The 15363-nt window shown below is 41.8% G+C and overlaps 1 protein-coding gene across 1 annotated transcript in view; it reads right to left on the bottom strand.

Moving 5' to 3' along the window:
• SPAG17 (sperm associated antigen 17) overlaps positions 1–15363 on the bottom strand; it is a 115319-nt gene that overhangs the window by 88435 nt on the left and 11521 nt on the right. Inside the window, exons 2-3 of the mRNA XM_087828160.1 lie at positions 10457–10597; positions 9774–9863 (exon numbers count right to left, since the gene is read on the bottom strand). Of these exons, the coding sequence (XP_087684286.1) occupies positions 9774–9863; positions 10457–10597 (231 nt within the window). The remainder of the gene's footprint in view (positions 1–9773; positions 9864–10456; positions 10598–15363) is intronic.

Below are 15363 nucleotides of genomic sequence, written 5' to 3'. Positions count from 1 at the left end.
GCTCCGAAAAGGGGCGTGTGTGTGCCCGCGGGTGTGCTCGTGCGTCGGGCGCGTGGGTAGGGTGAGCACGTGCCTACGGCGCGTGGGTAGGGTGTGGTCGCGTGCACGTGCGCGTGGGTAGGGTGAGCACGTGCGTAGGGCACGTGGGTAGGGTGTGTGTGCGTGGGTAGGGTGAGCACGTGGGTAGGGTGTGTGCGCGTGGGTAGGGTGAGCACCTGCGTAGGGCACGCGGGTAGGGTATGTGCGCGTGCGTAGGGCGCGTGGGTAGGGTGTGGGCGCGTGCGTAGGGCACGTGGGTAGGGTGTGTGCACGTGCGTAGGGCGCGTGGGTAGAGTGAGCACGTGCGTAGGGCGCGCGGGTAGGGTGTGGGCGCGTGGGTAGGGTGAGCACGTGCGTAGGGCGCGTGGGTAGGGTATGTGCGCGTGCGCGCATTCCTTCAATGAGAAATCTGAACGCGCCTCTGTAGGGAACCCTGACAACGTTCTGTAGATGGTTTTGCACAGGAACTGCAACAAGTTGGCAGGAAGAAGAATTTTTTCTGGGTAATTCAAAGCAGACATTTTACTGGAGGAAAAGCAAGTAAGAAATTTGCTGTCATCCCTGAAATTTTGTTAGTTACAAAAAGTAATATATTTGTCCCTCGCACTACATTCACATAGGATCCATCCTTCCTTTTTCTTCTCTCAGTCCTATTCCTAAAACGACTCCTCGCGAAGCAGCGCGAGACTAGCTTCTGCGAAGGACCAGAACCGCCGGGGGCCCCTGACTGTGTCCCATGTCCTTAGACTTTGCTCAGCCTGTCTGCAGCTCCAGCGATAAACAAAAGGGTGAGAGTACAAGACTTGAGCATAACTAAAATAATTAGAAGTTCCTTCTGGTAAATGTAATCTCATTAACACTCCCTGATGAGTGAGCTGAAACGAGTTTGTTTTTTCATAAAAATTCTTGACAAAGGCAAGTTAGGCTAATGAAACACTTGCCAGTCGTGGAGCGTTTGGTGTAGCACAGGGCGCTCTGCAGAGCACCCTGCGGGCCTTGCTCACCCTCGGAGTTCTGTGGACTTCAAATGGTTATGAGCATTGTAATCCAAATTAAGTATGAAGCTGAAATACAAAATTTTAAGGAAGGGGTCTACTGAACAATTTCACTTTTTCTGGGTAATAATTTTTGTAGGATAGGTTTCCAGTCTTTCAAGCTACTAACCTTGTAATTATATTTTTTTATCTATTTCTTGAATTGACATAGAGACCATATAACTGAAGTTAACTTACATTATCATGCTACTAAGGTTTGAGGGCTTTTATTTTGTCAATCATGTTTGTGAAATAGAAGAATGGAAGGATTTTAGTACATAAACCTCTATCTAAAATTCATTCAAATTAATATTTACTAAGTATTCAATATGTACAGTAGCTCTTCAGTAAATATAAACAAATTTCTAACAGTCAATTCTCCCAGCCTTAGTTTGGTTTTTCTTCTTCCTCTCCTTGCAACCCAAGATTGAGGAGTTAGAATTTCAGAAATAGAGATCACATTAAAAACCTGAAGCAGCATGAAAATTGTTGCCATATTCCAGCTTCAGCTAGGCTTTCTCTCCTCTAAGGAAACAAGGCCTCCCACAGCTTTGCTGCATCCCCCACTGTTTTGGTGAGTGTCCTGCCCCTCCCATTCCCCTCTTTCCAGCAAACCCTGTCTGGGGACTTTGCCCTTTTGGCCGACACGGGGCTCAACTAACAGACTCAATTATAACCGGGAATTAAATGTACAATTTCCACATCAGACTTGCTACAAGGTATTAAAATGTCATGAAATAGCAGGAAGCAAACATATTGTTTATAAAATCATCCACTATGAGCTCTTGAGGGCAGAGGCCACCAGGTCCAACTCAGTCTTGTGCCCATTAGCCAGTGTCTGATAAGAAACTCAGTTGGCTCTTTTCGTCTCTTTTACTTTAGCCTAAAGCATTTTCCCCTATAATTTTCTCTGATTTGAAACAATTATCCCAATTCATAATTTTATATTTTTTTGCTTAATGCCTGCCTTCCCCGTTCAAATATACATTCTGTGACGGCGGGGAATCTGTTTTATTCACCAATATAGACTTAGCCACAGACTTGGTGCATAGTAGACACTCAGATACTTGTGGGATGCATAGAAATAAAGCATTTCCTAAGCCTTAGAGGTTGTGTCATTTGATGTTTTCGCCAAAGTTGTGCACCACCTGTACTGCGAGCCTAATGTTTTTCTCTAAACTGACTGCAAACAAGGTTTTAAAAAGTAATTTAGCCACAAAGTTAGGGAGATTGCAAGTTAGTATTCCAATTTTATTTTTCATGCTCATTAAATAAATATATATTTAATGAAATAAATTTTTTATCCTTAAAGCATCTGAAGTTATCTTGTGAGAAATCCTGAATGAGTCAGACTGGCTTTTTAATGAAGGAGGCCCGCCTTCTGAGGTGTGGAGCAAGCCCTGGACTGTTAGGAACGCTGACACTGACTGCTCTAGGCGGTGAACAGGTTTGCAGTTGCTAGGTTTCCCTTTCCTCGTTTACACTACAGAGATATGACCCGCTATTCTGCCCAGAGCACATGAAGATGTAATGAAAAACTGGTTGTGAAATCCATCTTTTTCCGTACATGTGAGGCTTTATTATCATCATCACTTATTTTAGAAATGGTCACTGCTGCTGTTAATTCCTTTGGGTATTAGCCATGCTTATTCATTACATGACATGACAAAAAAGAATGTATATTAGGCTCCACGTGGCCATGACTACTGATTTTTCTTTCCTTCTTCCCTTACTTAACTGTCCGTGTATCTTTCATTAATTATATTTCACTTAGTAAAAACCCTGCTCATAATCGGCACTGCCGTATTTATGGCAGCATTATCCTCAATAGTCAAGATACAGAAGCAACCCAAGTGTCCACTGATGGCTGACTGGATAAACAAAATGTGGTCTAGACACACGATGAAGTCTGACTCAGCCTTGAAAAGGGAGGAAATTCTGACAAAGGCTACAATATGGATGAAACTTGAAGACATGCTAAGTGAAAAAAGCCAGCCAAAAAAGACAATATTGTATGATTCCACTTAAATGAGGTATCTAGAATTGTCCAATTCACACAAACAAAGTATACTGATGGATGTCAGGGGCTGGGGGGCAGGGAGAATGGGGACTTGTTTATCTGACTATAGAATTTCAGTTTTGTAAGATGAAAAAGTTGTGGAAACTGGTTGGTTGCCCAACAATGTGAATATATCTAACACTACTAACTGTCTACTTAGAAAGAGTTAAGATGGTAAATTTTATGTATGTGTTTTACCACAAGAATAATTAGCAAATAAAAAATCCTGGTCATAGATGTTCCTAGTTCTTTCATGCTTCCATGAAAAAACAGCAACATTCACCATGACTGAGTGGAATTTTTAAAATAATAAGAGTATTTCAATATTAATTTTTAAATAATAATATAATAATGGTTAAACTTAATTGGACACTCACCCTATGCCAGGGAGTAGGCTAAGCATGGATTTTGTATTTACTCTCTCGATTGGTCGTCGCTGCAGCTTAATGCGGTAGGCACTAGCAGCAATGCTGCCTTCCCGGAGAGCAAGCTCATGTAAGGAAGTTACGGAAGCTGGCTGCTGTCCCGCAGCGAGGACGCAGGGGAGCCAGGGCAAGAGCCCGGGCCGTCTGGCTCGCATCAGTGCATCTCACCACTGGCTTCCGACCCAGTGGCTGCTGTTCGTTAGCTGAACCTCGCTTCGTTTCTGTCTCTGCCCCTCCGCTGGCACCTGTGCCCTAGAATTTTTGACTAGCTTCCTGCTCGCCCAGCAGTCCCCCCCATTGACCCAGTGTCCTAGTCAGCACCCCTGAATCCCAGGCGCCTCAGCTTGGGGTACCACTCCTCCCGTGACTAGCTCCCTCCTCCTGGGCAGCTGCCTGTGCCCCGGGGTAGAAAACAGCTGGGGGTGGTATTGGGGTGTCTTTGAATGCCTCTGTCTCAGTTGTGCTTTTCTTTCAAAACAGAACTCCTAGTTTTAGATCCGAGAGGCAACCATATTGGAGCCCCGAGCCCTGGGAGCCGATTCCTAAAGCAGTGGAGCCCTGACCTGCTCGTCAGTTACCGGCCTGGACTTGACCTTCTCTGCTGGGCTGCCCTTCCTCCTCCAGCACCGGGGGGCCCAGGGCGTTAACACACTGGTCTGCTCTTTTCCCCATCTTGACAAAATTTATTCTGTTGCCGTCCTTCATAGCCCTTTACTCTATAACTGCTTCTACCCTTCAGATTTCTCATCTTCCCTTCTTTGGGTGAGAAATGCCCCCGAAGCCCAGATCTTGGCACAATAACTCCCAGATTGTTTTTATAGTCCCAACGTAGTACTTCTTTGTAATAGCTCAATATTCCTAAATTTTGTTCCAAGTCATTATTTTACATTTATAAATATCAGGTTGTATTAATTGGTTCCAGCTTTAAAAATGTTCCTTCAGAGGTTATTTTCTGCTATTTTGATAGTGGTTTCTAATCCTGGAGCACCAGGGCCCCGGTGTGGGCCCTGTTCTGCAAGCATCCCTGAAGGGCTGGTGTGGAACGAGAAAGATACACAGATCCTGGGCCTCGCTGTCTTCTTTGAAGACTGTACTGGCCATAATAGCTTCAAAGAATTTCAACAAGTTCCCAAGACATGACCTTCCCTTTCCGAAAACCACGTTGGCCGGGCTTGCCTTAATCAAGCTGTGCTTTCCTAAGCATCCTTTTACTTGATCTCCTGCAGCAGTTTTTAATACTTTCCCCACAAGTGAAGTTAAACTAACTGGCCTGTAATTTCCTGGTGTGTCCCTGAGCTCTATGAAATAACGGCATTAGGTTGGCTACCTTCCAACTCTTCCTGAATTTTGTTTTGTTTTGTTTTAAAAAGCAGGATTGAAAAGGCCAGAGAATGCTTCCTGTCTCCCTTTCCCTTCATTTCTTCCATGACATACTGCTCCTTCTGGTCCCAGTAGATCTGCCATTTTAATAACTTTAAACCTCTTAAATGTTTTCACATATTATTTGTTCCTATCTCTGAAGTATGAGTTTCCCATTTTTCATTTTGACAAGGGCCACCCCCCAAAATAAGGGCTTATAATTTTATCGAACAGACTATTAATTTGAGGCACTGTTTAAGAATTAAGTTTTATATTAGGAATCTGGAAAAGGGTGGCAACCAGATTGTAATCGATTATGTGTTCTTGTGAGTTATTATGAATATATGTTTGGGAAAGAGCTGAGAAATAGGTCTACACACCCATGGAGAGGAACCAAACATGGGATTATTATTACTAATCCAATGTACTAGCAAAGTATCTTCAAAATGTGGTGAGACTCATTGGATCTGACCATGTAAAATTTGCACCCTATATATTTTTTAACTGCATTTGGTTCATTATTCTCAAATCTAACAAAAGAAAACTCTTTCACACTTAATGATCTCCCAATAGAAAGACCCATAGAAATGTTCTAATTAAAATATATCAGTTAAAAACTAAGGTTTTATTTTTTTACTGATAGGCCTAAAGAGGAAAATTAATTATTATTTGCATTTGTAAAATTGCATTATATCACATAATCTTTAGGACTGTCCAAGCCCTTTGTTATACAGAATTGACTATTTTTTTTAAAGTAAGTGAGCCACCAACTAGGGCATAAAAACCTTTATTTTTATAGACCATTTTTGTTTCAGCAGGCTTTTGGTTTTTTGTTTCTGTGGTGACCTAATTTGTCTTTTCAGAATAAGTCACAGACAGGCACGCAGACCACAGCCCAAGTGTGGATGGAGGCTTTCCAGGTTGAAAGGTGCAATGATCCCCATCACGCAATGGAAGAAACCGTGGCCTAGAATCTAAAACTTTTAAGAAAGTTGACTTTGATTTCAAAGACATGGGATAAGTAAATCCCTGCCCAGTTGGGAGTTTTTTTTCTTCTAATTTATCAAAACCACAATGTCAAAGTCCAAAGTCTGTGCATCTCTCTTGTAATGCTCATTCACTATGTATCAGGTTTAATCACAAGCAGGGGAATCTGTGCGTGTGTAGTTCGCCCAGACATGTCTCATAGGGCACTTTTCAGTTGGCCTTGAATGATTGTTAATATTCTCTTTTTCATTTTTGCTCAGGAATGAGTATACCTGTAAGTGAACAGGTCAGGTTCTCTATGTGGGCCATAAAACACACACAGACAGACAAATATTTGTGAATACTTAGCAAATTAAGTTCCAGGCATGAATCTTAAAGCATGGATTTTTCCCAGTGTTTGAAATGTTTTCTCATAGATTCCCATCTTTAGGATTTTAAAGTTATAATTAAAATAGGCACGGGATTTACCTTTCCTATTTCCTAGTTAATATATATCGTACCATGTAACTCCGAGTTTAGTACGTATTCATCAGCCTTCTCCCACTCCTCTGTCTTAGCTTCAGTTGTTCCCTTTTCTTAGAATGCCCTCTTCCACATTCAGATGTCAAGCCCTCCCCATCCACGGGCCAACAGCTCTGAGCCCAGTGATAGAGTATTGGGTTTGGGAAAGTGGAAAACCTTAGGGCGATGTATTTAACGATCGCTAAACCCAAGTTCTTCGATTTTCTAATTAGTAGACTTTCTTCTTTCTCCTTGCTTCCATTTCCCTATATGTAAAATGAGGATATTTATATATCCTTTTAGAATTGTGATATAGGTCAATCGGGATAATATATCTAAAAGGACCCCCTTCCTTACCCTCCAAATAGCACCTTCTCCATGAAGCTCTCCCCACCCTGGCTAACAGCAATCTCACCTTCCTTGGAAAGCCATAGTCGCTGACTATCTTCTGCACTGGGCTATCCACTCATTTAACAAACACTTGCTGAATACCTATTGTGTGTCATGCTTATATTTTTTCCTTTTATTTCTTCTTAACTAGTCTGTAAGCTTCTTGAGGTTAGAGTCTCTATAATACTCATATCCCCCCTCCATTATCCAGGTAGTGTTTGACACTAGTGCTTGAACAATAATATATTTGTTTTGTATTTGGTATAATACTACTATTGGGTAAAACTGGTCACTATCTAATAGTACAGGCAATATCTGTATCCATTTTCATATGTGCCCACATCCTCAAAAGGGGTTACATGCTAGAAGTTGTACTTATGTGTGATGCCAGTGCATGAGATCATCTTCATTACTAAATAATAATTATATAATAAAGAAATAGCTAACATTTCTCAGACTAAAGAAGATAATTCTCTACCTGTTCCCACAGGAGTCCTTGGAGTAGTTCTTACAAGAGCAAAGCACGATTTCCAAAAAGAGATGAATGAACAAATGGGCTCAGCTATGTATGTCTCTGTGGAATTACATTAGCACAAATCTAAGCAAGTTTTCAAAAAGCTGTGATTTATAAATAAAGACTCTCATATATACAATATCATGGCTAGATGAAATTCTAAAGTTTCAGGGGGAAATTACACAGTTTCAAAAATGACGCAGTGTGTACACAACATCAAGCCATCCAAACGAAACCTGAGCAAATTAGTTAGGAATGTGGTCTTTGCTGGCCCGGACATTTCCAGGCGTTATTGGAAATATGTAATGTGGTTCTGACACTATTTTACTACCTGTGGATGAACTGCACCATAATGAAGCGTCACTTTAATTTGCTACTCCTCCTAATTGACCGCAGGCTAGGAAACCAGAAAGCCAAACTGGTTAGAGCTGTGTTTAAAATAAGAACGACTAGGCTCTGATTTAAGGCTAATGAGAGTGTCCTGCAAATAGAGTGAATGCAAGTGCAGGGTTTTATAGTATCTGTATCTCTCTCCAAAATGCAGGTCTAAAAGGAAACAATGCTATGAATTTCCCATGTCACATAAGCCACTTTGTTAGAGTAGCTTTTCTTTCCCATTGCAGCTTCCTTTGAGAAAGAAAATGCAAGGCTTCCTAACCAGGCTCCTGAGGAGTTCACCTGTGGCACATGTACCAGATGCAACGGACCATGCACGACTTTCAGCAGAAAGAGACAAGCAGACTGTCCGCATGCCTTGAAAATCCAGAGATTTCAGGAAAGTTTAGGCTCTGGGCTTCTTTCATGATCACCACTCACAACTACCTCGGGCTGTCCGTGGCATTGCCCACAGCTTTTCAATGCACTTGAGATGAGGCACCAGGCGACAGAGTCCTCACCAGGTCCTAAGTGTGGAGGAACTGAGAGTGGAAATGGGCCTGTCTTCTCCAGATGTGCATCCTGTCCTTGGCTGAAGTGACAGAGCCTGAATTTGGTTTTTGTTCTTTACCCATTTTTGCTGTGGTGATTGATATTAATGCGTGTCTGTTGCACCCAAGCTCCAATCTCTGTGGTGCTGCTCATCCTGCGTCCCTTTTCTTCTGCAACCATTCAAAGATGGGTGTGTGAGAGGGTTGGGAGGCTCACTGCCCAGAAGCTCCACCGAAGGGGGTGGTTGAGCCAGCTGTGAAGTGGACCTCCCCTGAGCGAAGGGTGCACAACCAAGAATCACGGCACACTGGAGAGAAAGGCATTTTAACCGAACCCTGGATTTGTAACACTGTGCTACCCCACAGCCAAGTCAAAATGCCTGTCCAGATTATTGTTATTGTCTCTGATTTTTACTGAGCATTTCTGAAGAAGGAAGGTCCTTTGGGGGGCTGATCGATCCCAGGCCTGAGAATTGGACATGGGTTTCTATCGCTACTTCAGAAGAAAACTTCCAATCATTTAAACCCAGGTATCACCTAATGTTCCAGCTAGAGCACACACACTCAGAACATCATAACAAACATAGTAGGTATGTTATTTAACTCTAACTGCACAGAAGAAGTCTCCCATGATAGTGTAGCAAGAGTCAATGCTATAAAATCCACAGTATTGTCAGGCGTAAATAAATCCAATGAAACTTGTTCAGATAGCACTCAGGCTATGCTAAGAGGCCATTATGAAGTCATCCAAGACCCGCAACACATAAAAACTTTACTAGTCATTACCAAAATAAACTGCAAACAAGTTTGTCTTATAAAGATCCAAAAATCCTTATGTTTTTTTTTTGGTCTGCAGAGCCATAAAACAGTGCCTGACAAATTTTAAGCAATAGTCTAATTAATCACTGGATTTTTATAGTTTCATGTGAGCTGTAAGCTAGATATTAACAAGGCAGGGTGAGAGGAAATTCTGCACTGAGCGAGTTCTAAGTCCTCTGCACAGACCCACAGGTCAGCCAAGCCAGGTCTTGGTGTTAAGCACTTGCTAGAAATGGAATGGACCGTTAATCAGAAGGTTATTGTCATTTTCACATGGATTAAAGTAGAACGTAGAATGTGCACGACGTTCACAAACTGATAGAAAATCATTCCAGGTGGCTCTGTCTTGTCCAGGAAACATTTTCTTGGGGGGGCATTTTTACATTATTTCTTTGGTGAAACTAATACTTTTTAATACACTAATAATATGACCCCCTTTAATACTATCATATACTCAATAATTACCATGAAAAAGTATGACCATATAAAATTTCTGCTTTATGTTCTTCAGTTGGACATAGTGATGGTGCAGACAACATAGGACAATTTTATTCCTGGAGAGGAATTTTTTTAAGCACCCATCACCAGAACCAAACAGCTCCAACGAGAAATTGGAATTTGCTTTCAAAGAATGAATTAATTTTTTAAAAAGTGACCAAAAGATTATTTCAATTCTCATTTTCTGCAACAAAAGTCCCTTCAACACCCACGTCCACCTACCTCATAGTATAAGGGAACGCTGCTGCTCATGCTCACGTGTTGCTTTGCCTTTTTAGGTGCGTTTCCAAATAATGCATTTGCTTCATTGACCTGTAAGGAAATTAAATCCATCTACGATGAGAAAGAGAGGCATACATAAAGAACACCTAGATATATGTGACTTTTAAATACCTAGGTGACTTGAGGGGTTGGGAACCTCTCGAGGAGGAGCTACTCATTGACAAGGTGAAGTACTTATAGTCACTGTGGCCAGCGCTCAGCGACTGTCCCAGTCTGTGCCATCTGACAGGACTCAGCTATGCCATCGGGCCCCTCCGACCTCTGACAGCTATGAGTCTCTATAGATGTCACCTTCCTCTTTACACTTCTCTGGAACATTAAATAGTTTCATTTTTTATTTTATTGCATCTTTCATTAAATAATTCCTCATAGAACCTAGCATGGAGCCTGGTATGGCCTCAGAAATTTTTGGTGAATGAATGAAAGTTGAATGAGCAACATTCACGGACAAAAAAGAATTCTTTCAGATTAAATGATTCAAATTATTCTAGCTAAGTGTTTAAAATAATCTGCCAAAAGTTACCAAATAGCCCGAGAATATGATAGTTCTATTTATCTTATTAATTTACCCTACTATTTTAAGAAAAAAACCTCTTCAGGGGCTTGGGAGTGGGGACAGGTACCTGCTGGAGAATGTCGTGCCATGACACTATGCTGAAGAGCCTGCGCTGAGGGACCTGGACGGCGAGGGTGAGCGCTCGGATCAGAAGATCGTCCTCAATCTGGTTTCCAACAACAAAAGCGATGGAGCCCTTCCAGTCGTTCTGTTACAAACCCAGAAGGAATTAGACCCTCAGTACTCCTGGCTAGGTAATCGTGGGTCAGGGCTTCAACTGGAAAACAATACTTTCCCCGTAAACCTTGCCTTGAGCACAGAGTTGACCTTGTGTGTAGCCTGTCTATGTGGGTTCCTGACTCAAGTAGCCGCCAGGCGGCAGTATTGTGCCAAATTTCATGCAGCTTGACCAAAAAGCAATTTTCTTGAGAAAAGTAGGCCTTTTATTTTAAGGAAGACAATTTTTAAAAACGACACACTTTCACTAGAATGCTATCCAAGAATAATTTGGTGTTGGAAAGCTATAGTTCATTCATGTGTTACAAAATATACATTAAGATAACCGCAAATGCCAAAAACTTTGTCTTGTTCCCTGATACATCCTAAGATTCTAAATAGTGCCAGGAACATAGTAGGAGCTCCAAAAATATTTGTTGAATGTCGCATGATATTGAACTGGTTGCCAAATGGGCTTTTATATGAGGTAAAAATACAACCTCTGACTTTTTTGTAAAACACAGAACTAGAACACATCTTTTCCTCCTGATGTAACACGAGAATCTCACTGTTAATTCACAAACGAGTTCTTCCCACTCCCCCAAAGCAGGCTAAAATATTAAACTGGGACATGAAATTTTGCGTGAAATGATTGAAAGAAATGTTACTAAAGACAATTTTCTTATTCAGTAATCCCCTTCTCTCTATTATAATTACAATTTCCGTTGGGGAGAAGCAGTTCTCTGGAGGAGATTAAGAAAGGAATTTCCTGAATCACCTGAGGGAGGAACCAACATGGGAATCAGGCCTAGAGCTTCTGAACTCTAACCGTGGGGAGATGGGCCAAGCAAACAGGATAAGGCATCAGGAAAGAGAGAACCACAAGGGGGGCACTCTAGCCTCAGCTCTCGAGGCCTTAGTTTCCTCACTTGTACAATGAAGGGTTTGGACTGGGCAATATTCGCTTCCCTTTAGCTCCACTCTAGACATTTGATTCAAACACAGTCTAACTCCCCCTTGGTGGATTCCAAAACAATGTCTAAGTGATCTGAAAAAGTTTTACACAAATCTAATGAAATGCATAATTTATGTGGTTCTCTCTGGCTTCTGTCCACTGTATTATCTGAGTAATGACAGAGCTAGGGTATAGGTAGAAGGTCTTAGTGCAAATCCTTCCTAACCATCAGAAAGTTACTATCACTAAACTCTCTTACTTTTCTCCATGGAAACTGCCTAACAACCTAACAAAACCCAACCAATTTTCAAAGCTACCACTAAAATAAAAACCACACATAAAGACACACAAATGTATATTTACCTACAAAGAGCAATACCTTGAATTTCCTGTCAGTCACACTGTCCAACACTAGAGATTTTAATGACCACTACTATCCCTGACCCCTCTCCCTACTGCACATTTCCTTGCCAATATTTGAAAGTCAATGGTGACAAGGAAGGGCTGCCTCTAGGCTCTTTTGGAGACAATTCAGGAAAGGGCATTGTAGTTCAGCATCTGCCCTCGGTATCTGGTGTTAAAGGCAGGTGTTCACTATTTCAGACCAGAAAAAAGAAGGGAGGGGGAAGGAACTAACAATTATTGAAAAATGCCATGTGCCAGGCATATGTTATCTCATTAAATCCCCAAGTAATCTCTTTAAATAGGTGCATTAATACTTTATAGATGGAAAAATAGAGGCCCTACGAAGTGAAAAATCTTGTTAAAGGTCATTTTGGCAAAAACCGCATGGAGACCACATACTGGCTTGCAGTTTTGTGATCATTTCAGAACAATTTTGAAAGGAAGCCTTTGGGGTCAGAATGCCTTCCCATAATCCTCAAATTGCACCTAATGGCTACTTCAGCCACAGCAACCTAATAGATGAAGATTTATATCACATACCAAAGAACATAAAACCTTTAAAAATAGATTATGTATTAAATCCTTAAAACACCATAAGATTGCTTTTTTATAAATGACAGTTTTACAGAGATTCTAAGAGGTTAAGGAAATTTCCCAAGGTTCCTTCTTTCAAAGCCCCGTGGTCTTGTTGCTTTGCTCTAGAACACACTTGAACACAAGGCCTGCTTCTCTGATTCGTGGTGCTGGACTGAAACTTCTGGGATCCTGCGATCACCTTAAGGCAGCTCACCTGGGCTAGAGCAGGCCTAGTTTGTTGAGGTTCAGAGCTCCCTCTGAGCCCTGCTGGGGAACTAGGCCACATCTTTCCAGTGGAAGGGATCTGAAGAGTCTGCTGAGGCTCAGTTTCCCATCTGCACTCTCTAGTCCACCAAACTCCTGCTTCAGAAGTCAGGTCTATTTGGCAAAACGGGACCCCTGGAGGGCTTTGTTGGAGTCCTGAATTAGTGTCTAACCACATAGCCAGAATGGACCGACTGACCAGACAGACATGATGCAAACCCATAGTCTGCAGAGAAGGGTGCACTCCCTGGCGAGCTGCACTAGGGGGCAGCGAGACGCCAGGAAAAGTGCAGCATTCGAATAATGGGTGAGTTGTTTCCTGTGTCTAATTAAATGATGCTCTGCAAATATAATCTCCAAATCTTTCTCTTAGTAGTTTAGGATAAATGTAGACTCCAAATCTCTACTAACTGGAAGGAGTTTTAGAAATAAGAAAAAATTTGGGAAAAATCGAACACAAAGTAGATTTGGCAAAACACTATTAAAAACACCCCTCCACTCGTATGCCATCTGCACGCAGTTAAACCAAGTCCTTACACCTGAGTTCACCGGGCAACAAGAGGCATTTAGAACAGAAAAAAACCAAGGCCAGCCGTGGGGGAGAAAGGAAAGCGGGGTGTGGACAACCTGATTCATCACACCGAGTCCCGCAGTGCTCCTGCCTTTGGGTGAATTTGTTTAAGAAAGTTCAGGAAGGTTGGGTGTAATTAGTAGCATAAGCCCAGAGAAAGAAAACATTAATCATTTTAGGAAAACTACCCTGGATGTATCCAGGGGTGAAGGAAGAGGGTTTTAGTCTGGCACCTCAGACGCCTCAGGAAGCAGAGCCGGCTCTCCGCTGCCAGGAGGCATCTACTGTACATGTTGTTGCTGAGTCTTGCCCTCGAGTAGTTATTGATAAAGTCATTCAAAGGATGGAATGAAGTCATGTATGGACACAATCCATTACCTTTTATTTACTTTACCAGTCTCACCTAATTTGAAGCCTGGCAGGAGGGCGTCTTAACCCAAACACTTACATACTAGTCTCCCAAGGCAAGAAAGTATTCATGTAAATGCAGACAACCTGGCCGTCTCATCTAAGCCTGCTGTCCCACAGACACAGGGGAGATTGATAACTATTTTTCTTCCATAGATTGCAAATTCTCCCAGTTTTATTTAGGCATTCCTATACTGTATTATGATTACAAAGACCCTTTCAAAAGCAAGTGAAAAGTAGCTTTTGGGTGACGGGATAGAGATTGCTTCCTTCTATCAGCACCAGTATCAGCTGGTACGGGGAAGGCAATGGCAGGACAGGGATGCCGTCCTCTGCGCCTTGGCCCTGAAAAACCTGAGGTGAGAGTCCCATGGTCCTCTACTCAGGGCTGACCTGAGCCTGCTGAGCTGACCGACAGTGGTCAGCACCTTTATTTGGAGAAGGTATATAAAAGCCCCAAGTCAGATCAATGCATTGGAAAAGTCATGTTTAGTTAAGAGTTATTTAACACTGCACAGATACGCAAACCTGTACTTTGTGTCAATACTCTGCTGAAAGGATAGCCTTTTTGTTAAGTAGATTTGCTGCCAAATGGACAGGGATTTGTGAGTGTCTTTCTCATACTGGGTTTTTCCTTCAAAAGGGGTCTTGGATCTCCATCAGCAAAGGAGTGTTAGTATGGGCTGTTGGCCAGCAGAAGAAATATTTTTATTACCTAGAACTGGCTGCTGCTATAATTGCATTTGTTAAAAAGGAATTCTAACTGTAAAGTAAGTTGGAAATACAGGTTAAAAAATGGGTACACATTGTTATATAATAAACAAGAGCAATACAAATGACCAGGATATGCCGTTATTTAACTCCTTTTACTGTCTTTACTAAACAAGTTCTTATTATAGAGTCTTCTCTAATTATAGGTTCATCACAGTTTATTAGAAAGATTAAACACTAGACCCTACTTGTCCATGGGGGATATGTTTCCAAGACTCCCAGTGGATGTCTGAAATTGCACATAGTACCGATCCCTGTGTGCACTGTTTTTTCCTGTGCATACATACCTATGATAAAGTTTAATTCATAAATTAGGGAGAGTAAGACATTACCAACAACAACAATAAAATAGAACAATTATAGCAATATAATAAAAGTTATATGAATGGCTTTGGGGCCATTGTTAAATTAAATAAGGGTGATTGAACACAGGCACCGAGATACTGAGAGAGTCGATGTGAACCTAGACAGCTTCTAAGGGACTCATGGGCAGGTGGTGTCCACAGCATGGTACACGGACAAAGGGCTGGTTTGCGTCCCCGCTGGTACAGAGTGGGACGGCACAAGATCTCATCATGCTACTCAGGACGGCGCACAATTTAGAACTTATGAATTGTTTATTTCTGGAATTTTCTATTTAATATTTCTGGACCATAGTTGACCGTAGGTAACTGAAACCACAGAAAACAAAACTGCTGATAAGGGGAGACCATTGTAGTTTGACATGTTACCATCATGCTGTGATAAGTACTAATTATTTAGGAACTGGTTCACATGCTGTCACATTTTCTTAACTGGATCGTAAGCT

This window comes from Miniopterus natalensis, chromosome 19, assembly GCF_054644295.1.
Source record: "Miniopterus natalensis isolate mMinNat1 chromosome 19, mMinNat1.hap1, whole genome shotgun sequence".
In the NCBI taxonomy this organism is placed as follows: domain Eukaryota; kingdom Metazoa; phylum Chordata; class Mammalia; order Chiroptera; family Miniopteridae; genus Miniopterus; species Miniopterus natalensis.
This window is presented reverse-complemented; position numbering and strand designations above follow the sequence as displayed.